At 40.7% G+C, this 27,698-nt stretch overlaps 1 protein-coding gene across 3 annotated transcripts; it reads right to left on the bottom strand.

The window, feature by feature from the left end:
• Window positions 1–978: 978 nt before the first annotated feature.
• Window positions 979–27,582, bottom strand: NOX1 (NADPH oxidase 1). Of its 3 annotated transcripts, XM_047715938.1 has the most exons (14): window positions 27,462–27,582; window positions 22,185–22,277; window positions 17,648–17,675; window positions 17,357–17,439; window positions 17,032–17,116; window positions 16,163–16,314; window positions 15,877–16,058; window positions 15,656–15,788; window positions 8,460–8,552; window positions 7,133–7,368; window positions 6,753–6,915; window positions 6,213–6,359; window positions 5,892–6,016; window positions 979–1,845 (listed from the first exon to the last, which is right to left on the bottom strand). In XM_047715938.1, exons 1-14 carry the CDS (start codon window positions 27,504–27,506, stop codon window positions 1,728–1,730), a joined length of 1,683 nt encoding a protein of 560 aa, XP_047571894.1. In that variant the 5' UTR covers window positions 27,507–27,582; the 3' UTR covers window positions 979–1,727. The 3 variants fall into 3 exon arrangements, with proteins under 3 accessions (XP_047571894.1, XP_047571896.1, XP_047571895.1); XM_047715940.1 differs by lacking the exon at window positions 6,213–6,359; XM_047715939.1 differs by lacking the exons at window positions 17,357–17,439; window positions 17,648–17,675.
• Between the last annotated feature and the right edge of the window lie 116 nt (window positions 27,583–27,698).

Genomic DNA, 27,698 nt, shown 5'->3' with positions numbered 1-27,698 from the left:
AGCTGAGGAGCTTTCTGGGTATCCTGCTCATCCCCAGTTGAGGTTTGGATGTTGATTATACCTAGGATTTATTATCAATACTTTTTCTGCCTACTTCCATGAATATTCTAGGCCTTAACATATTGATTTTTAGCATCAGTCTTCTCTTGAAGTATCAATACAGGTAGACATAGAAACAGAGTGAAGCCTTTCTCATTAGGAACTCATGTAAGTTTCAGGGAACACTAAGATTCCAAATCAAAATCAATGAAGATCAAATTCTATGGTCAGCAATTATCTAAGAGGAACCACGTCATCCAGGTTCCATTGTGCATTTTCCTAAAGCCTTATTAAATTTCATTTAGATCATTGAAATCCAGGAAATTGGCAACAGCTGGGATATTCCAATCTGTCCCTACAGAAATAATCCATTACTATTTTTTCCTGATGTCCAATTAATAAATGAAATGACTAGCTACCATGAGTTCATGACACCTTTGTTTTGTTCAGACTAGTTACTGAAAATTGATCTTACTAATCCTTCAAGTCATATAGGGTTTTGGATCATTAGAAACAACTGTCTATTCATTTTTGGTCACTTAATGGTAGAGAAATAGGTGCTATAATGCTTATTTAGTAAAAACATTCTTACAAATCTAATGAGTTGACTTGTCTTTGGGCACAGTGAAGTATGGGTTTTTTCCTCTCTCTTCAGGGCCCCCCAGTCTTTACTGATCACTGTGACTACTAACATCCCAGAGCCAGGTGGATGGAGGAAAAAAGCATTTTGATAGGAGAAAAAGACATCTTGCTTATGTCATTAAGTGAATGATTCCTTAATGAATAGGGAAGAGCCCGAAAAATGGTATCAAAGTTTTAAATTTATCTTTTTGAGAAACGAAACGTTCATAAACCCCCTTAGTAAAAATGATGATAAAGAGCCCCTGTTGACTAAGTCATCTTAAGATGGAGTTCAAGTTTTTGCAATTATTTCCAACAGAGCAATGTAAGCTAATGACAATTATCTGACTTTCAATTATAATATAATTTTACCTAAAATTAGCAGAGTTCCAGGATTTTCTTTCCCAAATGGAGAGCCTAGATTAAGTAATAAAAGTTTCACTCATTAAGCAAAGAAAAAAATCCTTCATTTCTTGACAAGTAAAAATAAGTAAAGCAGAAATTGCTATTCACACTGGATAAGACCATGTTTAAAATAACAGTAAGAATGTACATAGTGTTATATAGGGATGCGGTTCTTCGTGATTTTATGTTCATTGTTTTATTATTTATGCTTATTATTATGTTTTGTCATTAATTCTTCAATAAATTTTTTATTTAAAAAAAATCACCCTAATTACAAATCTTCTTTGGAGGTGAAAGGGAGGGAAAAATATGACCAAAGGCAACACCTGGAATCAACGGTATCACCTGGGGTCAAGTTGTGTAGCTGTCAACCACCACTGCTCTCAGGCCTTGTTGCACTCATGGCGTTCCAGAAGGATTTATATAGTTTTTTCCCCCAAGAAAGGATCCATGGCCTTTGCCATTAGCATGACCTCATGAAGATCAGTGACATCCAAGTTGAATCCAATCAAAAAAGAGATGCCAGGGACTCAGAGCCTGAGAGGCATGTTACCATCCTTTAAATGGCTGTGCCCAAACCTGATCAGACCAAGTAACTTGTTGGAGATTCAGGGGAGAGACTAAATGCAGATTAGCACCCTTGTTCCTATAGTTCAGAAGTTCTATTTGTTGAAGTAGAATTGAACCTTCCTGCGATCCAGACTGGAGTACTGGTGACAGCGTTTGCTCAGACTCGTTGCCAGAGTCTGAGGACCACATAGGAAGACTCCCACCACAGACCTGCAGGAATCGAACAATCGAAGGGGCTAGAATCCAGCAAAAGGGGCTAACGTCAGAGAAACTGCCTCTGCCAAGCCTCTACTACTGCCAACATCCTGCCTATTCAGCTGTTGACTCCCTCACATTATTCATGGTAGTTTTCTCACCTTTTCTGCCTGCAAGCCCCAAATGCGCTCTCAGCCCTTGTCACACTCTCAGCATGCAGCCTTGCCTAGACTGTTGAGAGAACAGAAACTCAGGAGATAGTGCAGGGTAGAGGCAAAGTGCTAGCCCCTGGAGCCCTTGGAGCCGGCTATCTGGGTTGAAATTGCAGCTCTGACACTTAACCCAGCTGGGTGACTTCAGGCAAGTCTCTTTAACCTCTCTGTTGCAGGTATCCCCCCTGTAAGATGGGAATCAAAATAGTCCCCACCTCACAGGGTTGTTTTGGGGTTTAAATGAAAAATCTATGTAAAGCAATTCAAAAAATGCCTGGCACACAGCAAGTGGATATGTGTTTGCTGCCAGTAGAGCCATCCACTGTGCATCTGTCCCCACACCACAATTTCTCACACTACAGAGGTGATGAGCCTTCTTGCCAAGGATAATCTTCCTAACTGTGCTCTGGGTCTCACCCTCACCTTCCCTCTCTCATGCCTTCCTCTCCCTTCTTTTTCACTTAATTCAGATATAATTCACATGTCATAACATTCACCTTTTAAAAGTGTACAGTTAGTGCCTTTTAGAGAGAGAGAACAGGGAGGGGGAGAAGGAGAGAGAGAATCCTAAGTAGGTTCCACATTCAGCGTGGAGCCCAGCATGGGGCTCAATCTCAGGACCCTGAGATCATGACCTGAGCCTAAATCAAGAGTCAGACCCTAAACCTACAGAGTGACCTGGGCACCCCTACAGTTAGTGCTTTTTCGTATAGCCACAAAGTTGTGTACCCACCACCACTATCTAATCCAAGAACATTTTCATCACCCCCAAAAGAAACCCCATACACATTAGGAGTCAGTCAGTCCCCATTTCCTCCCAACCACCTTCACCCAGCCCCAGACAATCAAATCTACTTTTTATGTCTAGATTTGCCTGTTCTGAACATTTCACATAAATGTAATCATACAGGGGCGCCTGGGTGGCTCAGTTGGTTAAGCATCTGCCTTCGGCTCAGGTCATGATTCCAGGGTCCTGGTATCGTGCTCCGGCAGCAGACTCCTTGCTAGGCGAGAAGCCTGCTTCTCCCTCTCTCACTCCCCCTGCTTGTGTTCCCTCTCTTGCTGTGCCCCTCTCTGTCAGATAAATAAATAAATAAATCTTTTTTGAAAATGGAAAGCTACACACATATCCAGGGCAAGATGTGTGCTCAGGAAAGACCTGAGAAGACACTAGTCTCCCTCCCCTGGCTGATCTCTAGATTCAGTGCTAGCAGGAAGTGAAGGCTGAGGAGTAGAAAGAAAAAAGAATGAAGAATGGTGAACAGAGCCTAAGAGATCTGTGGGACACCATCAAGTGGACAACATACACATATGAAAGTCCCAGAAAGAGAAGAAGAGAAAGGTGCAGAAAGAATATTTTAGGAAATAATGGCTGAAAATTTCCCAGATTTGATGAAAAGACATGAATCTACATATTCAAGAATCCCAATGAGCTCCAAATATGATACTCAAAGAGATCTACCCTGAGGCATAATGAGTCCCATGTGTCAAACTGTTAAAAAACAAAGACAAAAAGAGACTCTTAAAAGCAGCAAGAAAGAAGTGATACAACATATACAAAGAATCTTCAATAAAATTTTTAGCTAATTTCTCATTGGAAACATTGCAGGCAAGAAGTCAGTGAAATGACATATTTAAAGTGCTGGCGGGGCACCTGGGTGGGTGGCTCAATCAGTTAAGCATCTGCCTTCGGCTTGAGTCATGATCCCAGGATCCTGGCATCAAGTGCTGCATGGGGGGGGTGTCCCTGCTCAGCGGGGAGTCTGCTTTTCCCTCTTCCTCTGCTGCTCCCCCTGCTTGTGCACTCTTGTGCTTTCTCTCTGTCAAATAAATAAATTAAATCTTTAAAAAATGAAATGAAATAAATGGAACCATACACTATGTGGCCTTTGGGGTCTGGTTCTTACGCTTAACATGCTATTTCCAAGGTTCGTCCATGTTATAGCATGTATCAGTACTTTGTTCCTTTTTTTAACAGCTTAATAAGATCCCACCATGTGGATATACCATATGTTGTTTATCCCTTCTTCTGTTGATGGATAACTTGACTTATTTTCACTTTTTGGCTATTCTACATGCATTCATGTATAAGTTGTTGTGTGGCTAGCAAAGGCTGTTTTCAATTCTCCTGGGTATATACTTAGGAGCAAAATTGCTGGGTCATGTTGCTACTATGTTTATCATTTTGAGGAAATGCCAGAGTTTTCCCAAAGTGCCTCACCATTTCACATTCCCACAAGCAATGTGGGAGAAACTCTCCTATAATTTCTCCACCTCTTCACCTACTCTTATTGCCCATCTTTTTTTTTTTTAGGTTTGTTTGAGAGAGAGAGAGAGCAAGTGAGAGAGCACAAGCGGGGTGAGAGGCAGAGGGAGAAGCAGACTTCCCACTGAACAGGGAGCCCAATGCAGGGCTCGATCCCAGGACCCTGAGACCATGACCTGAGCCCAAGTCAGGTGCTCAACTGACAGAGCCACCAAGGATGGGCCCCTTATTTCTCACCTTTTATTATGGCCACCCTAGCCCTCTCTCCATTTTTGCATATTTATTTTATTCCTCTCTAGTGGCTCCTGTTCTGTCTGTAAGTATGCTAAGATCATTGTTAAGTTAAATAAGCATTTTCTGAACCCTGCCACACCTCCAACACTGTTGACCACACTTCTCTAATATTTCCTTCCTTGGCTTCTGAGACACCATTTCTCCACATTCTCCTACTTCCTCCCTGGCTCATCTTTCACCCTTCCCACACGATGTAAGCATTCCTTACTCTGTCCTCAGCCACCCACTCTCCTGGCAATCTCATCCATTCTCACAGCTTCAACTACGGTCAGCTCAATAATTAACATAATCACTTTCGTTTAAATGCTGCTTTACTGTTTACATAGCATTTTTCATGCCTGTGTTGTTTAATGTTTACAAGTCTGCAAGTGAGTAGAGAGGGCGTTTACTAACATAACCCCCATTTCATAGATAAGAAATCAGAAGATCAGAGGACTTTCTAGCTCAAGTTCCCAGAAATGGAAAGTGTCAGAACTAGTGTTAGGACCAAAGATCATCTGAATCCAAGTGACTAAGTGTTCTGACCATTGCCTCGTGAAGCCTGCCCTGGTCACCCCATGTGGGCATAGACTTTCCTTCCCTCCATGTCCATGCACTTGTTTCATGGAGTGCATCATTCTGTTTTGAGCGGATTGTATGCACCTCTTATTAAAATGTGTGCTCCTTAAAGGTGAGAACTATATTCTATTTCTCTTTCAACCTCCAAACCTTCTAGAATAGTGAGTGTTGAGCTTATAGAAGGTAACCAATAATGTCTGTGGAATTGAATTGATCTTCGGCTGCCAGATTGTTCCAGGAACTTATCTAATGATCAGCTCAATCTCCTTCCCCTTGAAATGACTGATTTCACGCACAAGATTTTCCTATATGCTCTAACATATCTCAAAACTCTTCCAGAAATACAGAGGTCAGGTCATGATTTAATTAGATAATACACTCCAAACCTTTCTTACTTTAACCAGGGATTATTAAGGCCCAAAACAATGCATTTGAATTTTTCCAGTTTTCCATTTTATTTGGTAATACTGATCGGAACTGAATCCCCTTGCCTCACTGTTTGAATGGAGGACTTGTAGGGGCAGAAAACATCTTCTCATCCATTACAAGGTCATACTCTTATTTGGCTAAAACCCCAGATGAAATTTTGTTCAGCTTGAAGCGAGAATCTGAGAGTGGTGCAAACAGTTTCTGCCCCAGAGACCTTTTCCCAAAGAGTGTTCAACATGCTATAATATTTTTCTTAAACATTAACTCTGCAGACTCAGCTAACTAGAGAAGAATATACTTACCTGGGGTGGGCATTAGCTATTGTAGAAAACTCATTGTCCCACATGGGTCTCCCAAAAGAGGTTTTCTGTTTCAGACCTGTCAGGATGTCAGTGGCCTTGTCAAAGTTTAATGTGGCATGACCGGCCTGAAGGCAAAGAAGTAAAAGTTAGAAAAGGCAGGTCCTGACAGATGTTTCTTCCTTCAGCCACTTTTAAACTTGGAGGTGGGGGTGAGGGCAGGTAAGAAATCATAAGAAATAATTATTTCCAATGAGCATGCACGACCTTGTCTGACATTGATCTTGCATCTAACATGAGAATTAGTGTGTTCTCTGAACTCACAATGTTGCTGTCCCATCCGGTAAGGAAGAGACGGTAGTTTAGAAAATCCACTTTGCCTAATTCCTCCGTCTCACGCTCCAGAGACGCCAACAGGTTATTGAACCAGGCAAAGGCACCTGTCTCCCTGCAGATCCAGTAGAAATAGATCTGGAATCAGCAAGAGAGAACATAACCTTATTCAAGTGTCTTTAAGATGTCCATTTGGTGACATGACTATTATATATACTCTCTATTTGTTGGTCACATCTGTGGGTGATCTGAAAAATCAGTTGTACAAAAGCAGCATAAAGGTCCACAGTTCTTATGACGTCCCTTAAGGAAAAAGACTTCCAACGTCATCTTTGGTTCTAGGTGATTTTAAACTCCAAATTGAAAATGACGACCCTGGTCCTATAATAAATCTATGGGAATGGATGCCTTGGCAGAGAGAAGAGATCACTCATTCTCATAGCTCCAGGGACCAGTTGTAAAGAAGTTAAGCCATGAAAGCAATGGACCAGTCAGGCCCAGACCAGATGAAAAGAAGTATGAGGGAGTTACCGTTTGTGTTTTAAGGTTGTGATCTGCATGCCGAAATTTGTACCAGATAGATTTTAAGATGCAAGCAAAGGGGGTGACCCCAATTCCTGCACCGACCAACACAGCCACTTCATACTGGAAGACATCTTCACTGACAGTGCCAAAGGGACCATCCACTTCAATCCTGGCGGCAGACAGAAGACAATGGGCAAGTGAAGTCTCGCCTCCTCTCCCCACCTCAAACATCCCTCCCAGGACATAGCTGCTCCCATGGTTCATGCAGTGCCTATTTATTTTAATCATATTTCGATTGCACTAGACTTAAAGTACAACAAGGAATTGCTTTCTCTTTTCTGCCTGTCTGCATCTGCTGTGGGTCTCAGCTGCTCTCCAGGACCTACCTGGGAATTGGTGACAGCTGCTGCTCAAAAACCCTGATGAGATTTTCTGTCCAGTCGCCTGCTGCTCTGATATGAATGGAGAAGAAGTCTTCCTCTGGAGCAGAGGTCAGAGTAAAGGGATGCCACTCCAAGTAAGAGATGGAGGGACAATTAACAAAAATATACTGTCCCACTTCCATACTGAAGCCACGCTTGTTCATCTGCAATTCCAGGACTTTGGATGGGTGCGTGACAACCTATGAATGAAGCATAGAGGCCAAAGGAGGCAAACTCAAATGGCGACAGGAGCAGGCAGATGAAATAAGTCAGTAAAGCAAGAGGGCTGGCGATGGTGGTGAACTGCAAGCAGTCCTTTCGAAAGAGGGCAGCAGTGACTGTCCAGACAGTGGGTGCTCTGTGGAACCCACTGTTCCACATGGAGCTCAGTGTTATCGGGTTGCCTGATTCTTCAGTAGAAGACAGAAAGGCCATTTTTCTTTTATTGTGAAAGCCTCCCTCTGGATGTTTAAATGTCAGCAACCAATTCAACTTTCCAAACAATCAGTGTGCAGGCCAACCGGAGGATGTCTGTGGACTCGCCCAGGCTACCTGTTGGTGGCCTCTGACGAAGACCCATGCTGATGATCTTGGCCAAACTCTTTTCCCCATAGTTCTGTCCAGCAATGGAGGAACTAAAGTGTGTTGCCCCAGTTCCTTCTTATTCCCTCCAGGGTGAAAACATGGCAATCTATTCCTATAATCAGGAAGAAAAGAACTCTTATCACAGCTAGGGGAAAGTGCATATTCTTTTAAAAAAAACTTTTTTTAAGATGTATTCATTTATTTTAGGGGAGGAGGGGTAAAAGGTGAGGGAGAGAGACTCCCAAGCAGACTCTGCACTGAGTTTGGAGCCCGGTGTAGGGCTCCATCCCACAACTCTGACTCAGATCAGGACCTGAGCTGAAACCAGGAGTGGGACACTTAACCGACTGCGCCATCCATGTGCCCCAAGTACATATTCTTTTTTTAAAGTTTTTTTTTAAATACTCTCTACACCCCATGTGGGATTTGAACTCATGACCCCGAGAGCCAGAGTCACACTCTCCTCCCACTGAGTCAGCCAGGTGCCCCGGAAAAGACAATTTTTTTTTAAGATTTTTATTTATTTGACAGAGAGAGATCACATGTAGGCAGAGAGGCAGGCGGGGGTGGGGTGGGGCGGGAAGCAGGCTCCCCGCCGAGCAGAGAGCCCGATGCAGGGCTCTATCCCAAGACCCTGGGACCATGACCTGAGCCAAAGGCAGAGGCTTAATCCACTGAGCCACCCAGGTGCCCACATATTCTTTACCTTGGTAATCACAACCTTCTGCTGTGAGCGGTAAAATCGAAGAATCCTTTCAAAGATATAAAGAACTCCTGGTGCAAGGATCCACTTCCAAGACTGCAGAGAGAGAGAGAATAAAGAATGGGTTACATATTAATCTCCTGTTGAGGATTTATATGGGTAGCAGTTCATTTCTTCATTCAATAATATTTATCAAGTTCTCTGATGTGTATCATTATCAAGCCACTAATTTCACCAAATCTTACAGACGGAAATGGAAATGAAAAAATTATAACAGTTTTATTTGCTAATATGTGACTCATAACGCAGGATCATTTCCTGAAGTTTTACAAGTCTCACTAGGAAGCAAAAGAAAAGCACAGAAATAAAATATGTGGTAATTATACATATAATATATATTATATATATTCTTAAATTACATATAAATGTTAATGTTAAGACTCCAAGACGGTCTTCCAGTACAATTTGTCCAACCTGAAAAACCAACAGAGAAGCAGATGATTAAAAACAAAACTAACGAACAAGGGAAAGCATGTGGCTGACACCATTTGTACCACTACATAAAAAACAAAACAAAACAAAAAAAAAACCTTGGTATTTACCTGTCACCTCTTTTCTCAGGTGCTCAAAACACCTAACACAGTAACATACTTTTTATCTTCTCTACATCTTTTTTAAAAGCAGCCTTTCTACCTCCCTGAGATTCTCTCAAAGGTAGCAGGTTGCTTCCTATGCACAGGAACTACTAAAAATGTATTTCCTAGCAATGCTAAGTCATGTTCTTTCTCACACAACTGCTTCAGCGTGAAACATCAGACTGTGTGGAATGAGGTTTCTTTTTTCTTTTTTTTTTTTAAGACTTTATTTATTTATTTGACAGAGAGAGACAGCACAAGTAGGCAGACAGGCAGAGAAAGAGGGGGAAGCAGGCTCCCTGCTGAGCACAGAGCCTGATATGGGGCTTGATCCCAGGGCCCTGAGATCGTGACCTGAGCCAAAGGCAGGGGCTTAACCCACTGAGCCACCCAGGCACCCCTGGAATGAAGTTTCTTATGCTGTTTCAGGCAAACAATTTCCTTGGGTATCTCCAGGGAGGAAAGAGGCAGGGATGCAGCAGGTGAACTTGAGAGTGGGTTTTATACAATTTTGATGCTACTCCTTATTTGGAAAAAAAAAAATTCTCCATGTCTTCAGAGAAAACACACAAAAAATATATTTAAGAAGTGGCTAATAACAACATGGCAAAAAAAAATTTTGACCTCAGAAATATTCAGAGAAGTGAATTTTAAACCAAAATAGCACTTTAGCTCTCAGGTTGAAAAACAACATTAAACAATAATGCCCACCATTAACTGGCATGCAGGGACATGGGCACATTCACATGTGCAATCAGTGGAGGGACAAATTAGTAGATCTTCCCAGAGAACAATTTGGCGATACATCCCAACAATCTTAAAAGCATTCCTTCTATTTGACCCAGAAATATCACTTCTAGGAAATGGAGCATAAAGATACAATTAAAGTGTGCACAAAGTATACGAGTATAGGAATGGCTCTATTATTTACTAAGAAAAAAATGACAAAAATGGTATACCACACAGATTTTTTTTTTTTGCTAATACCCAACTGTCTTTTTTCATTTTTCTTTTTATTTCATTTTTTGTATTGAGATATAACCGACATATACCATTACATTAGTTTCAGGTGTACACCATAATGATTCAATATTTGTATATATTACAAAATGATCACAATAAGTATAGTTAATATCCGTCACCATACATCATTGCAAAAATTTTTTTCTTGTGCTGAGAACTTTTAATATCTACTCTCTTAGCGAATTTCAAATATGCAATACAGTATTATTAACTAGAGTCACCATGCTGTACATGACATACGCATGACTTATTTATTTTATAACTGGAAGTTTGTATCTTTGGCCACCTTCACTCATTTTGCTCACTCCCCCACCCCCTATGTCTGGAAACCACCAATCTGTTCCCTGTACCTGTGAGTTAGGTTCATTAAAGTAAGATTCCACATATAGTGAGATCATACAGTATTTGTCATTTTTCCATCTGACTTATTTCACTTTGCATAATGCCCTCAAGGTCATTAAAAATGGTCACATAAGGGTGCCTGGGTGGCTTAGTGGGTTGAGCCTCTGCCTACGGCCCAGGTCATGGTCCCAGGGCCCTGGGATCAAGGCCCGCATCAGGCTCTCTGCTCGGCGGGGAGCCTGCTTCCCCCTCTCTCTCTGCCTGCCTCTCTGGCTACTTGTGATCTCTCTCTCTGTCAAATAAATAAATAAAATCTTTTAAAAAATGATCACATAAAAAATGACAAAATGGTATACCATAGAGCTTTTTAAAAACAAATATTTCAGTGAAACAGCAGAAAGAGAAATTAAGAAAGCAACACTATTTACTATTACACCAAAAATAATAAAATACCTAAGAATAAATTTAACCAAAGCGGTGAAAGACCTATACTCTGAAAACCACAAAGCACTGATGAAAGAAATTGAAGATGACACAAAGAAATGAAAAGATATTCCATGGTCATGGATTGGAAGATAAATACTGTTAAAAAGTGTGTACTGGGGCATCTGGATGGCTCAGTCATTAAGCATCTGCCTTCAGCTAAGGTCGTGGTCCCAGGATCCTGGGATCAAGCCTACATCAGGCTCCCTGCTCAACGGGTAGGCTACTTCTCCCTCTGCCCCTGCCCCTGCTTGTGTTCCCTCTCTCACAGTGTCTCTGTCAAATAAATAAATAAAATATTTAAAATAAATGTGTGTACTACCCATAGAAATCTGCAGATTTAATGTGATCCTTACCAAAATATCAACAGCATTTTTCACAGAACTAGAACAAACAATCCTAAAATTTATGTGGAACTACAGAAGACCCCAAATAGCCAAAGCAATTTTGAAAAAGAAAAAAACTGGAGGCATCACAATCCCAGACTTCAAGTTATATTACAAAGCTGTAGTAATCAAAACAGTACAGTACTGGCACAAAAAAAGACACATAGGACAATGGAACAAAATAGAAAACCCAGAAATGAGCCCATAACTGTATCATCAATTAATCTTCAACAAAGGAGGAAAGAATATCTAATGGGAAAAAGTCTCTTCAACAAATGGTGTTGGGAAAATTGGTCAACAACATGCCAAAGAATGAAACTGGACCACTTTCTTATATCATCCACAGAAATAAACTCAAAAATGGATTAAAGACCAAAATGAAACCACACAAATCCTAAAATAGAGCACAGGCAGTAATTTCTCTGACATCAGCTATAGCAACATTTCTCTAGTTATGTCTTCTGAAGTAAGGGAAATAAAAGCAAAAATAAACTATTGGGACCACATCAAAATAAAAAGTTTCTGCACAGCAAAGGAAGCAATCATCAAAACTGAAAGGCAACTTCCAGAATGGGAGAAGATATTTTCCAATGACATACCTGATGAAGGATTAGTATCCAAAGTATATTAAGAACTCATCAAACTCAACACCCATAAACCATTTTTTAAATAATGCAGTTTAAAAAATGAGCAGAAGACACAAGTAGACATTTTTCCAAAGAAGACATACAGAGTGCCAACAGACACATGAAAAGTTGCTCAACATCACTCATCAACAGGGAAATGTAAATCAAAACTATAATAAGATATCACCTTAGACAAGTTAGAATGGCTGAAATGAACAATACAGGAAACAATAGATGTTGGCAAAGATGCAAAGAACAGAGAACCTTCTTGCACTGTTGGTGGAAATGCAAACTGGTGAGGTCACTCTGGAAAACAGTACAGAGGTTCCTCAAAAAGTTAAAAATAAAACTACCCTATGACCCAGTAGTTACACTATTAGGTATTTACCCAAAGGATATAGAAATAATAATTCAAAGGGATATGTGCACTGGGATATTTATAACAGCATCATCCACAATAGTCAAATTATGGGAAGAGCCCAAATGTTCATCGACTGATGAATGGATAAAGAACAGGTGGTAAGTGTGTGTGTGTGTGTGTGTGTGTGCGCGCGCGTGCTTGCATGCAATGGAATATTACTCAACCATAAAAAAGAATGAAATTTTTAAAAAAGAATGAAATCTTGCCATTTGCAATGACGCGGATGGAACTAGAGGGTATTATGCTAAGCGAAGTAAGTCAGAGAAAGACAAATGCCATATTATTTCACTCATACGTAGAATATAAGAAACAAAGCAAATGAGTATAGGGAAAGGAAGAGAGAGAGGCAAACCAAGAAACAGACTTTTAAACATAGCAACAGACTGATGGTTACCAGAGGGGAAGTGGCGGGGGGATAGGTGAAATAGGTAATGGGGATTAAGGAGTGCACTTGTGATGAGCACTGGGTGTTGTATGGAAGTGCTGAATCACTAAATTGTACACCTGAAACTAATATTACACTGTATGTTAACTAACTGGAATTTAAATTAAAATTTACATATAATACCTTTTAATATATATTTATTTAAATTTATTCTATTTTATTTTCTGACTTCATTTAAATTTATTCTGTTTTATTTTCTGACTTCAAGATCTTTCTTTTTTTATTTTTTAAAGATTTTATTTATTTGACAGACAAGAGATCACAAGTAGGCAGAGAGGCAGGCAGAGAGAGAGGGGAAAGCAGGCTCCCTGCTGAGCAGAGAGCCTGATGCGGGGATCAATCCGAGGACCCTGAGATCATGACCCAAGCCGAAGGCAGAGACTTAACCCACTGAGCCACTCAGGCACCCCTTCTGGGTCTTTTTTTTCAATATTTACATTTTATTTGTATATATTACAATCAATCACACCATGATTCTATGTAAAGTATAAAAATTTCAAAAAGAGAACTTCAAAGAATGGGATATAATAATGTATGTATAGAATTTCTATTATTATTATTTTCATGCCACTAAATTATGCATGTTGAATGACCACATTCACAATTTAAAGGCCACTGTACAGATAAGCCACAGATCTTAATTTCTCCAGAATGGTCAGAATTTTATATTTAATAAATATAAACCATAGACCACATAGATGGGTTGATATTCTACAGAGGAAAAGGAAATATTTCAAATAAGCAGGATTTTTTTAAGTCATCATTCCTAAGGTATAATTTGCATATAGTAAATGTAACAATTTCTGGATTGTTTAGTAAATTTTGTGAAAGAACAGACACTTGTAACCATTATTGTCAAGATATGGAACATTTCTGTCACCTTAAAAAACTTGGCCATTCCTCTTTGCTTTTTTTTTTTTTTCCCCAATCCCCACCTCAACTACCATTCAAATAAAAACCTGAAGAACTTGATAACTGAATTTAAGTTTTTTCTCAGTCAGAGACATTTTCTTTTGCCTCATGCAAATCATAAACAAGTCCAGGGCAGGGGCATTTCATAGTCCCACGTGAGAGCACAGTTAAATAGAAGCACAGAACTGAAGAAGCAGAAGAGTGTGGCTTCAAACCAGTGTGTTGGCAGATAGAAATATAGAAGAATAATGGGTAGGAAAGATTTCTTAGGTTGTGGGGAAGTGATGGTATAACAGATGTGGCACATGCTGTTTTAGTTTGAAGGTCTTTTTAAAGCTTATTAAGGGAACACTTTTTGCAATCCTCCAGTATTAGAAAAAAAAATTCCCAGGTGGTCTTAGGATGCTTTTATAATTTCTTTCCTTTCTTTAACATTTAAATCCTTGATCCATGCATTCCTGATTCATATTTTAGTATAAAGTGTAAAATCAAGATTCAGCTTTTCTTCCTGGATGGATAACCTATTGTCCTAAAAAAATTGTTGAATGATATATATTTTTCCCAACTGATTTGAAATGCTAACTTTAGGGGATTTTTTAAGATATTATTCCCATTTTTTATGAGGACCAAGATATTGCTCTTAATTCTGCAACTGATTTAAAGACTTTAATCACCCTCAGAGCACTTTGAGACACCACAAGTCAACCTTTTCCTTCCATTTATTCCTCCATCTAACATATTTTATGAGCATACAAAGGTAAACCATGATATCCACAATAATTTTCCCAAGGCATACCTTGAGTTCCCTGGAACCCAATTTCTTCACTATTTAATAATTTCCAAGCATGTTCTTATAACATCAAAGAAAGCTGACTTTGAGAGTGCTTCTTAAAAAAAGTTGAACTCATAGAAACAGAGACTGGGAAGGTAGGTAACCAGGGCCTGAGACAGGAGGTGGGAGAGTGATGGAAAATGCTGGTCAAAAGGTATGTGACTTCAGTAATAAAATGAATAAGCTCTGGGGATCTAATTAATGTAAAGCATGGTGACTACAGTTGATAATACTGTATAGCATACTTGAAATCTGTTGAAAGAGTAGATCTTAAGCGTTCTCACCACACATGCACAAAATAGAAACTATGTGAGGTGATGGATGTGTTAATTAATCTCATTACAGTGATCATTTCACCATATGCATGTATCACTCCCCCCAAGAAAACTGATTGGATTTCAGTGGTCAAGAGCACAATCTTTGGAATCTGGAAAGCCTGGGCTTGAATTCCAATTCCACTAGTTACTTACTGTGAGAACTTGACCGTTGAATCTTCTTGAAATCCTCGTCCTATTGTCTCACAATGGAGACCAAAAAAATACCTACCTCATCGATTATTGTTTTGCATAAATGAGATAATCCATATTACACAACAAACCTGTCCCGTGGTAAACACTATTAATAATGTGAGGTACCGGGATGCCTGGGTGGCTCAGTTGGTTAAGCGGCTGCCTTCGGCTTAAGTCATGATCCCAGCACCCTGCAATCGAGTCCCACATTGAGCTCCTTGCTCAGCAGGGAGCTGGCTTCTCCCTCTGCCTCTGCCTGCCACTCTTTCTGCCTGTGCTCACTCTCTCTGACAAACAAATAAATAAAATCTTAAAAAAAATAATGTGAGGTATCATTATTTTGGAGAGGGTCTCACAACATGCAATAACCATTAGTCCTTCCTGTTCAGGATCCCCTGTTGATGGTAATTCCCCAGGCTGTTGCCAGTGATACTGGAGTCCCTTGATGGTTGGAACCTTGTGAATATATCCTCCACAGGACTCAGCACAATGCTGAACTAATAACAGTAACAATAGTAAGAGTAATAATAACCACAACAATAACAGCTTCCAGCAAGAGTCTACCCTTGCCTATGGGGCTCTTACCTCAGCAGGGAGCCCTTCAAACTGGGGATGCTTGCAGTGGGACTCCTGATCATCCCAGTGCTTGAAAGATTCTGCACACCTGTGAGGATGACTCTCATTCAGGCTCTCTTCTGTTTGACCCCGGACAAGTCCACTGAGACAGAAAAAGAAGGACAGTTTGGGGCAAAGAATTATGCAAGGTCAGGGGCTGGGGCACAAGAATGAGGGTTTGAGGACCTTACCCAATGCCGTGAATCCCTAAACCAATGATATAGATGATAAAAATATGGTGTGTGTACCAGAAGACCTCAAAATAACTCCTCCAGATAAACTCCATAGCTGATGTCACCATGAGAACCAGAGCTACTGTGATGATCAGGCCAGTGAGACCAGCAATGCTGGTAAATGTCACATACTCCACTGTCTACAAAAGGAGAAATTTCAGCCTGACACAACAGGTGCCAATCATGCCATGCCCTTCCATACTCGTGACCAGATGGCAGATGCTTTGCCATTGAGTCAACTCACCATGTTTGGAGACTGGAGAGGATTTAGCCAAGAATCTTCCCTTTTCTCTTTAGGAGATAGGGTGGAGAGAACAAAGGCAAGGGACCCATCTCTGGCCTGTCGGCTTCTGCTGTAGTGTTCAAAGTTGAACAGGTGTGCAATGATGTGAATGGCTAAATGGAAAGATGACGGTGAATTGATATGTGTCTTAGAAATATCACTGCAGGCATGCCCCACTAGCAAAGGAGAATCTTATAGATAGTGTCTAGCAGAATTCTGAGTCCACGGGAAGTGCCAGATAAATCTTGATTGCAGCGAGAACGAAGATCTTCTGTATTCTCATTCTGTTCCCAAAAGAATCAAATATAAGTTCCATGAAAATAGGCCTACAGGGGCACCTGGGTGACTCTGTTAAGTGTCTGCCTTCAGCTCAGGTCATGATCCCAGGGTCCTAGGATCCAGCTCTGCATCAGGCTCCTTGATCAACCTGCTCAGCGAGGAGCCTGCTTCTCCCTCCACTACTCCCTCTGCTTGTGCTCTCTTGCTTTCTCTGTCAAATAAATAAATAAAATCTCGAAAGAAAGAGAGAAAGGAAGAAAGGAAGGAAGGAAGGAAGAGAGAGAGAGAAGGAAAGAAAGAAGGAAGGAAGGAAGGAAGGAAGGAAGGAAGGAAGGAAGGAAGGAAGGAAAGAAAGAAAGGAAGAAAGAAAGAGGAAGGGAGGGGTGAAGGAAGGAGGGAAGGAAGGAAGGAAAGATGGACTGCCTACGGCAGTGCCTGGTAAATAGTGCCAGGTGTTTGAGAAATACTTTCTGAATGTCTAAATGTGGAGATGAATGAAACTATACTCTGAATGCTCACGAGCTTGCACATTTGTGGTTTGCATCAGTTACCTGTGAATAGGCAGATCATATATGCTACCAGCTTGTGGAAGGTGAGGTTGTGACCCAATTGCTTTCTCAGGGTACGCCTGCAAAACTACAAATGGAAAGTGATCAAGGTCAGGTGTCTCCAGGCAGTTTATAAAATTCAGTAACCCATAACCAACATGTCTTAAAGCACACCAATACCCACCCACCCTTGCCTACCCACTTGGCTACCAAAGGAGACCCCTGGTTTCCCTTCCTAGAACTTTGAGGGTATTGGGTTGCCCCACTGAGGGGTTCAGGGTCTCTTGTCTTTAATGTGAAAGTTGACCTAGGAATGGTTTGGACTCACTGAGCAGGTGCCCCTCAGGAAGGACAGCAGATTTCGACACACAGGAAGCAGGATCAACATGCTGTTAAAATTCAGGCAGCGAGGGCGCCTGGGTGGCTCAGTGGGTTAAGCCGCTGCCTTCGGCTCAGGTCATGATCTCAGGGTCCTGGGATCGAGTCCCGCATCGGGCTCTCTGCTCAGCGGGGAGCCTGCTTCCCTTCCTCTCTCTCTGCCTGCCTCTCTGCCTACTTGTGATCTCTGTCTGTCAAATAAATAAATAAAATCTTTAAAAAAAAAAATTCAGGCAGCGAGCAGAGGCTCGGGCCCAGGCCAATGCTGACTAGAGCAGAGGAGAGAAGAGATCATCAGCTGCTTCATCCCATCATCTAGGAAGTGAGAACAGCCCAGTCCACCTGTCTGAGACCTGGAAAAGGGCGACATCTTCTTCACCCCTTTCTCAGTAGCCAGCACACTAGGTCTAGGCTCTCTGTTTGCAAAATGACAGAACATTTGCTGAACTTAGCAGTAAATTGAGAAATTCTCATGACAAGTTGCTTGGAGATATTTGACTATACATCTAACAATACAAAAGAGAATAGGATTCAATAATTTCACATTAACAAATACATCCTATTGATGTAATACTTTGCAGTGAGTATCTTTGCTTAATACACTAAATTATTGGTGTGCCTGGGTGGCTCAGCTGGTTAAGCGTCTGCCTTCTGCCTTTGGTTTGGGTCATGATCTCAGGGTCCTGGGATGGAGCCCCTGTGTCATCGGGCTTCCTGCTCATCAGGGAGTCTGCTTCTCCCTCTGCCTCTGCCCCTCACCCCTGTTCAGGCTCTCTCTCATTATCTCTCTCTCAAATAAATAAATAAAATATTGGAAAAAAAAACACACTAGGGTGCCTGGGTGGCTCAGTCAGTTAAGTGGCTGCCTTCAGCTTGGATCATGATCCCAGGGTCCTGGGATTGAGCCCCGCATCAGGCTCCCTGCTCAGCGGAGAGCCTGCTTCTCCCTCACCCTCTGCCTGTCACTCTGCCTACTTGTGCTCTCTCTCTATCAAATAAATAAAATCTTTGAAAAAATACACTCAATTATTATTTTACTGTCATTTGCAAAACAATCTTGAAGATTGTATATATTTTTATTTGCATTTTAAATAAAGTTTATATATTTAGAAGTATAATTACAGACGGTGACTATTTTTTCTCTTTTCTGTACTTTCTAATGTTGCTATTATAAGCATGTACTCATCATGTAAACAACAAAAAATTTAACCATTTATATTTAAGTCACCTTTAATGATTGAATACAGCTTAGGCAAAACTAGTGAACCCCTCAGAGCAAACATTTTAAACTCAGGCCAAAATTTGAGAAAGGAGAGCTTCTGAAAACAGAATTTCAAACTGATTTCCTTGGGTGGCCAGGCAGCATACATCAAGATCAGTCTGCTCCAGCAGTACAAGTTGCCGGAAAAAGAGACAAGGAAGCCGTGCTTCAATCCAAGTACTTAGGCCCCAAACAGGCTTGATTAGGTATCGGCCAGACAGAACATGCTCAACTCCATGGTGGTCAAGTCCAACTTCCCTCCTTGACTCTGTGCAACTGGTCTCTGAGTCAGCTCCCTGTACTTGGGGCTGCAAGCTATAGACTGTACCAATGTCATAACAGCCAGCCTTACGTGTGCCAATCAGCGACTCACCAAAAGGAAGAATATGGGTCAGAGTGAACGATTTCTCCTTTTTTTCTCTCTTTCCCCCCCCCTAAATTTTTCTAATAATATTTTTAGCACAAAAGCTCATTTTCCTTGAGACACCTAAACCCAGGACAAGGTGACATCAAGCCAAGTCAAGATCTGCCTGACGTCCATAATGGCTTACCACATTCGGCAGCGCAGTGAACAGGAGCTGCCCTACTGTTTTCCATTTCTGGCTCTTCCATATGACCTGTGTTTTCTCCCTCTGCTGAGTCATACTCCGACTGTTTTTCAGAGAGACATTCTGTTCCGTTTCTGTTTCTCTGCTCATCTTAAAGATTCTGCCTTTCCACATTGGTTTGCGCAGCTTGCTTATTTGAGACACGGAGGTTTCTTAAAGCTAAAATCAGCAATTGAGTGGAAAATACAGGACTACACTTTCACAGTTCCATATTCTGGAGGGGCTATCTGTATGGGATGAATTCTTTTTAGAGGAAATCTTCTTTCCCCATTGCAGTGCACCGAAATATCCTGATTTATGTGCACTTCTCAGTATCAACACCACCTGATGTTCCAGTTCAGCTGCTGCTGTGATTAATGTCTCACTGGCTATGAATCTAAACTGCTTCTCCTGTTACCTATTTGCTCTGCTTCATAATGAATCAAATAACTCTCTGTATTTTCCCAGAGAAAGCACAAATTCAAGAAATAACTACAGAATGATTAAATAAATTATGGCACATCAATGCCATGGATGGTTAGGGTCTTCAAAGGATGAGAGCTATATGCAGGGGAGTAGGAGTGGTAAATGTTTAAGAACCAGTTTTCCAGGGAAGAGAGGAGATCTTGATTTCCAGCCTTTGCCAATTTATGTGATGTCAATACCCCTGTCATGGCAGATTTCAAGATACCAATTTGCTGTAACTGAACACCATGAATACAGGGCTGGGAAGAGATGTACGCAGAGGCTATTGCAAGCTGGTACGAGCTAGTTCCAGCACATCACTCGTTACATACCCACATGGAAAGCTATCTGAACTACATTAAGTGTAAGAAGCAATTTCCATCCAATATCAACAATACGATCCCTTTCTTGGTGAAAACAAAACAAAAAACCCTCAAACACACCAAAAAACCAAACAAACAAAAAGACCTCTTTGCTATAGTGTATGTGTTTTTCCAAATTCATAGAGTGGTATATACACCCAAAAAAAGGGCAAACTTTACTCTAGGCAGGAAATTAAAAAGTGGATAAGAATATTACCCACCTCAAAAACAAAACTTGTGTGTCTGATGCATCTGTGAACTTACATCAGTATATCTGTACAGACACACACAGAAACTATTAACAGTGGTTATCTCCGGGGAATGGAATGGGAGGACAATTTTCACATTTTTGCTTACACATTTCTGTATCATTTGCTGTCACAGAAAGTAGCATTATTTATAATTAAATGTTTTTAATAGAGAAGATTTTAATAAATGAAGTGAATGAAATGTCCACAGGATATCAGCATGATTCATTTTTCTGCGGTGGACTTTTTGGTCATGAGCTAATTAAGCTCTTAATAACTAGTCACATGTATTGCATCACTCTCTTACTAAAAAGCTATTTTTAAAATAAATTAACACTTCCTTTAGAGTTATGGTTTCCAAAGAAGGATCAAGGAACAACATTTAAAATAGAAAACAGCAGGGTGAAATAAGCCATGAACAGAACATTCAAATTGGTTGTGATCTCAACATGGATCCTTGGATCATAGAGAGAAAAGAAGTATTTTTTAGGACAAACTCTTTAAACATGTACCTTGGACAGGTCTTTGTGGAAAGCCAATGATCTAATCAAGATGAAAGTGATTTAACCAAATCCCTTACCTGCTATTGAAAAACTCATTAGAGTTAGCAGTCAAATTGGCTTTTCTAAGACTGATAAACCTATGAGACAATCAGTCTCACCTCCATGCTTCTCTCTGGTCACCTCCACATCAACGTGCCCTATCCACTCCACACCCTCCCTCTTCTATTCCTCACCTACCACTTCCACAGCCTTCTCCATCCTGTTATTCTCACCCAACCCCTGCCTTTCTCCAGGTCTTGAGTTCTGCCGTGCTACTCACCCCACAGAAACCCTATGTATCCCTCTTTTTAGATGGAGAGGTGTTTTTCCGTGAGTTCAGTCCACAGCGGTGGCTTTCAAGCTGTTTATTTACTTGTTTTAAACCAAACTCCTTCTGGAAATCATAAGCAGGAGTCCATAAGACAAATAAAGGCTGAGGGGCGCCTGGGTGGCTCAGTTGGTGAAGCCTCTGCCTTTGGCTCAGGTTGTGATCCCGGGGTCCTGGGATCGAGTCCCACACGGGGCTCCCTGCTCAGTGGGGAGTCTACTTCTCCCAATCCTTTCCTCCCACTCATGTGGTGTGTGCTCTCTCTCTCTCTCACACACACACATAAAAATGAATAAATAAATCTTTTTTTTTTAAAAAAAGGCAGGTAAAGGCTGCTTTGAATGAAGTAGGGGCAGGGGCAGGAGGTCTATTCAGCTTTCCCCTCACACCCCATGGTAGTACTTGAGTCATTTTAAAATGACTGCTTAATAGTTTTCTTTATTGTGTGTTTTTATCATGGGGTCTGGGGAGTGTGCCTTACATAGAGCTGTCAGATTTAGTGAACAAAAGTACCAGATGCCCAGCTAAATCTGAACTTCAGATTTTAAAAAGTGAGTAATTTTTTTTTTTAGCATACCTATGTCCCAAGCAATACTCAAAATATAGTTATACCAAAAAATGATTTATTTTTCTGGAATTCAAATTTAACTGGGAGAGCGGGGCTCCTCGGTGGCTCAGTCGTTTAAGCATCTGCCTTCAGGTCAGGTCATGATCCTGAAGTCCCGGGATCCAACCTCCCCGCACCCCCTCGGGCTCCCTCTTCCTCTCCCTCTGCTCTTCACCCAGATCATGCTCTCTCTCTGGGCATCCTGTATTTTTTTTTCTGGGTACCCTAACCCTAGCGGAAATTGGGGCATTTGGGTCTCAAAGGAGCCAAGGTGACAAATAACTAAAAAAACCCCAAAAACAAAAAAAAAAACAAAACAAAATAAACAAACAAACAAAAAAACCTAGAGATTCTCCATATCGAAAGTGTGATACTCACCCCCAAGATTTCTCTTGTATAGTACTTATCGGCTTTCTCATATGACTGGAAGGCATGCACAAAGAGGAAAATATTCAGCCCCAACCAAGTAGCCTGGAGGAAGAAAAAAAAACAAGCAAAGAACCAAGTAAAATTTGGATATAGGAAGGAATAGATTAGGGATAGGAAATAGTGTCACCATTTTGGCTCTTTTATGTTTATCTCTTTTCATTGTAAATGAATACAATCCCTCTAGTATCCAGCTTACTTTCAGAGAGAGTTAGCACTTCAAGACATGCATTCGTCAGATGCTAATGACCAGGGTCAGCAAACCAAGGCCCATGGGCCAAATCTAGCTCACCGTTTATTTTGTACAGCCTACAAATTAAGAATGGTTTTTACTTTTTTGTTTGTTTTCACATATTTATTTTTAAAATATTTTAATTATCTATTAGAGAGAGAGAGAGCACAAGCAGGGGGAGCAGCAGGCAGAGGGAGAGGGAGAAGCAGGCTCCCCACCAAGCGGGAAGCCCAATGCGGGGCTTGATCTCAGGACCCCAGGATCATGACCCAAGCTGAAGGCAGACCTAAGCCACCCAGGTGTCCCTGTTTCCCCACATTTAAATGGTCGGGAAAAAATCAAAAGAAGAATAACACTTCATGATGTGACAATTACATGAAATTCTAATTTCAGTGTCCATAAATAAAGTGGTACTGGAACTTAGCTACACCTACTTATTCTTATATTGTTTATGGCTGTTTTCATCATTCAGTGAGCAGCTGTGAAAGAGACCACAGGGCCTAGCAAAGCCTAAAATACATTCTACCTGGCCCTTTGCAGAAAACATTTGCCAACTTCTGGACCGGAAGCATTCCAACCATTGTAACTAAAAGATGGCAATAAGTGAATAAATGGATTTTTAAAGAAACAAAGAATAAATTTAACATCTATAACAATACCAATGTGGAAGGACTAAACAATTCCAGATGGGCCTGCCTCTTTAATTACTCCCTGACACACATTTTCCTGTTTTTAGATTGTGAGTCTCTTTTCAAATTAACCTATCATTGCTCTGGACTCATCTGAGCTCCTAAGACTGCTTTTGTCTATTCCAGGCTCTGTCGCTGCACTGGCAAAGGGGAATTTGGAACCCACTGCCCCATTGCCTTGGAGACCAACCAAGGCAGCTCTGGCCCAAGCTTTGAAGTGCTACTTTGTAACTCAGCAGAACTCTAGGGCACTGGGAGGCCCTTAATATATATTGTTGTCCCCAGGATGCATCAGAACCATCTCAGCCCGACAAGTAGAGAGCCTTTAGCTTAGGGCATGGCTTGTTCAGATTCCCTAGATCTGCACCACTCACTCACACACCTCCAGCAGCATAAGCATAGTGATTTAAAGTGATATTGGAGGGCGCCGGGTGGTTCAGTCATTAAGCATCTGCTTTTGGCTCAGGTCGAGGTCCTGGAGTCCTGGGATGTAGTCCCACGTTGAGCTCCCTGCTCAGTAGGAAGACTGCTTCTCCTACTTCTCTACAACCCTGCTCATGATGCATGCCCTTCCCCTCTGCTTTCTCTCTCTCTCCCTCAAATAAATAAATAAATAAATAAATAAATAAAATCTTTAAAAAATAAAGTGATAGTGGAGTCAAACTCCTTGGGCTCAAATTCTAGCTTCACCACTTTCTAGCTCTGTAATCTTAGATACGTTATTTAACTTCTCTAAATCTTAGTGTATTCCATAAAGTGAAGAGAATAATGATATCTACCCTCAGAGCAATGCTGTGAGTCTTACATGAAATAATTATGCAGAGTGATTAATACAACAGTTGGTGCATAGTAGGAGCTCAATAAATGCTAACTCCAGATCTAGGTTATTACCAGTATTCACTAATCCATTTCTTCCTTCATCCTTTGCTCAGACTCCATTTCCAGTATTGAGTGTCTTTCAGAGATTCTTGATCCTAATAGAAAAAGAGCAGTGACAGCCACAGACACCTCAAGAGTTCCAAAGACAGAGAGAGCAGAACAATTTCAGGATCTGAGAGTTCTTTGCCTCTGTGTCAGACCATCACCAACTGTAGGCAAGGTGAATACAGTGACATCTGGGAGTAAGGCATTCTATTTCCCATCTTCACTATCATTTCCTCCATTATGGGTGGAAAGTGAGGTAGAAGACCTGGCCAAAAGGGTGGAGGTAAGAATGTTTTTTGAATAATTTATTTTTTTTATTTTAAAAAATAGTGCCAGGGGTGCCTAGGTGATGCAGTCTGTTAAGTGCTTGACTCTTGTTTTTAGCTCAGGTCATGATCTTGGAGTCTTGAGATCAAACCCGAGACCAGCTTCCTGCTCAGCTTGGAGTCTGCTAGAATCTCTCTCTCTCTCTCTCTCTCTCTCTCTCTCTCTCTCTCTCTTTCTCTCCCCCTCCCTCTGCCCTGCCCCCCGAATGCTCTCTCTCTCTCAAATTAAATAAATAAATCTTTTTTTTTTTTTTTTTTTTTTTTTTTTTTACAGTGCGGGGCATCTGGGTGGCTCAGTTGGTTGAACATCTGCCTTTGGCTCAGGTCATGATTCCAGGTTCCTGGGATGGAGCCCCAAGTTGGGCTCTCCACTCAGTGGAAAGTCTGCTTCTCCCTCTCCCTCTGCCCCTTCACCTCCCCTGATCATGCTTTCTTGCTCTCACTCTTGCTCTCTCTCTCTCTCTCTCAAATAAATAAATAAAATCTCTAAAAAATAATGCTTTAAGTGTATATGTCAGAGATAGCAGGAAGTCTGAGCCTGCCAGCAAGATCGGTAGGGGGTGGAAATTCAAAGCTACATGGTTAAATGTGAGTCACTATAATGGGTGATGAACTCTCTGAGCAAAAACTAAGAGAGAGATACAAAATGCAGAGGATTTTAGAACTAGAAGCAAACTTAATATTTGTATCTAATCTAGTTATTTAATTTATCGCATGCACACACACAGATGACCCAAAGTCTAGAGAGAATAAATAATTTGATCAAAATCCCTCAATTAACACCAGAAATGAAACTCATTTCCAGGTTCCCTGTTTCTTCAACTAGTGCAAACGGAATTAAATATACAGGATCGAGTGTTGAAAATATAAAGCATAGGGTAACCTGCCAAAATAAGCACTGGGCCTTTTGTTGAATGCAAAACAAACAACCTTCCAGGGGAATATGATTGCTCTTCACACCTTTTTCCCTCGAGCACCTGGGCCATCCTAGGGGACCCAAAGGAAAAAGATGGAAGAAAAGAGATTACCCCAGAAGGGGTTGACACAAAGATCTAGGAAAGTGAGAAAGGAGAAAGGGAGTTCCAAGCTCGGGGTGGCTCAGAAATGGAAGAAAGAGTGGGGATAGGGGTGTGTGTGTGTGTGTGTGTGTGTGTGTGTGTGTGTGTGTAAGGAGAAGGAGGTTGTGCATACGTGGCATGCAGGGTGAAGAATTTCTGGCCTGAACACTGGGAAGGCGGATTTGAGTGATGGTTCTGCAATCCATTCACAGTGTGACATATGGGTCTTATTTTCCTTGTGAAAAATAAAGGAGCTGCTTTATAGCTGCACTAGACAATGCCATAGCCACTACCCACATGTGATCACTGGAAATGTGGCTAGTCCTAATGCAGATACACTGTAAGTGCAAAATACATATCGGGTTTCGAAAACTTAGGAAAAATAAAAGACATTAAATGATCTCATTATTATTTTCTTTTGTCTTTTTTTTAAATATTTTTTTGAGTGGAAAGTTTATTGGAAATTATATGTCAAGCATAATTAACTATATGTTAGTTAACTGAACATTAAAAAAAGATGAAAATTACTTAAAACAAATTAAAAACATCTATAAAAGTTCAGGACATTTGGTATTTTAAGATAAAACTAGGAAAGTTATAGTATCATGGTTAAGAAAATAATATTTATGAGAATCTATACATTTTTAAATTATAGAAAACATTAAAAACAAATATCTAGCAAAATGTCTTGCCGTTGCTCTGGGGGAGAAGATGAGGACAAATATTTTTATTTCATTTATATATAGTTATTAAAAGATTTCCCATATGACATTTCAAATAGTCCCATTTCCCTTGTATTTTGGTATAATACATGAATTCATACAAAGGAGATGGAATAAATAAAATTACAAATGTGGTAGAAAAGTAAACCACATCACACCCAAATATGCTGTGAATTACTGCCAAGTGCGTAACCCGAACATGTAAGACATATTAGTTTTAGAAGAAGAGCACTGCCCACCCTCATCTTGTTAATATTTTCAATATTGATTACATGTTGAAAGGATAACATTTTTAAAAGATTTCTAATCTATTCATTTGTCAAGAGAGAAAGAGCACAAGCAGAGGGAGCAGGAGGCAGAAGGAGAAGCAAGATCCCCTCTGAACAGAGATCCCGACGCAGGACTCAATCCCAGGACCCTGAAGCTGACCTGAGCTGAAGGCAGATGCTTTCTGCCTTCACCCAGGCACCCCGAATGGATAACATTTTTGATATATTGGGTTAAACTAAATAAACTACTGGACATTAATATCGCCTACTTCTTCTTACCTTTTTCAACCTAAGTACTAGAAAAATTTTTAATTACATATGTAGCTCACATTCCATTTCTAAAATGGAGAGCACTGGGCCATTATCACCAAGAATATTTCTATCTCAAACATTCAATTATTTTATGATATCTTGCTGTTGGTAGTATGGAAAGGATAAAGAGAAACGAAGGTTGCATGGCAGTAGTTAGAAGTGACATGGAAGAGAAAAAAGGTGGAAAATGAAAACACTGAGATTCCAAATACTTGAGGTTTATATCATTTGTCTCTTTACCAACCAATTTCTGGAGTTGGATTTTTTTCCCTTTTCTAAAATGTTGAAATACATCATATACACAAGATTTTATAAAACATGTGTAATCTCAGAGTTGGGCTTTTAACTGATAACTGGCCTCAATGGGCCCCATATTGGCATAGAATATTTCCATTTCAAATAACTTTAGAAATATTAACAAACAGGGGCGCTTGGCTGGCTCAGTTGGTTAAGCATCTGCCTTCAGCTCAGGTCAGGATCCTGGAGACCCAGGATCTAGCCCCGTGTTGGGCTTCCCACTCACCAGGAAGTCTGCTTCTCCCTCTGCCCTTCACCTGACTTGTGCTCGCTCTCTCTCTCTCTCTCTCAAATAACTAAATAAAATATTTTAAAAAAGAAATATCAACAAATTACTCTGTTTACAAATTACTCAAATTACTCTCTTAAGAATAATTCATAGATAGGAAACATTACTTACCAGAAACAAAACTGAGAACCAATGGTTAACCACCCAGTTGCCCATTGTCAAGAGCTGGTTTGGAGTCTCTCTAGGCAGCAGGGAAAATTCAGCAACCTGGATTCTGGAGAGGTTCTTCAGGGTTGGGACCTCTGTCTAGCTCAGAGTATGTGAGTCTTTAATAAATGAAAGATGCACAATTACCCAGAAAGCTTCAAGGAGTGAAATAAGTGCATTCTGCCTTCCTCCTCTGGATGG

Source organism: Lutra lutra, chromosome X (assembly GCF_902655055.1).
Source record: "Lutra lutra chromosome X, mLutLut1.2, whole genome shotgun sequence".
Taxonomy (NCBI): Eukaryota; Metazoa; Chordata; class Mammalia; order Carnivora; family Mustelidae; genus Lutra; species Lutra lutra.
This window is presented reverse-complemented; position numbering and strand designations above follow the sequence as displayed.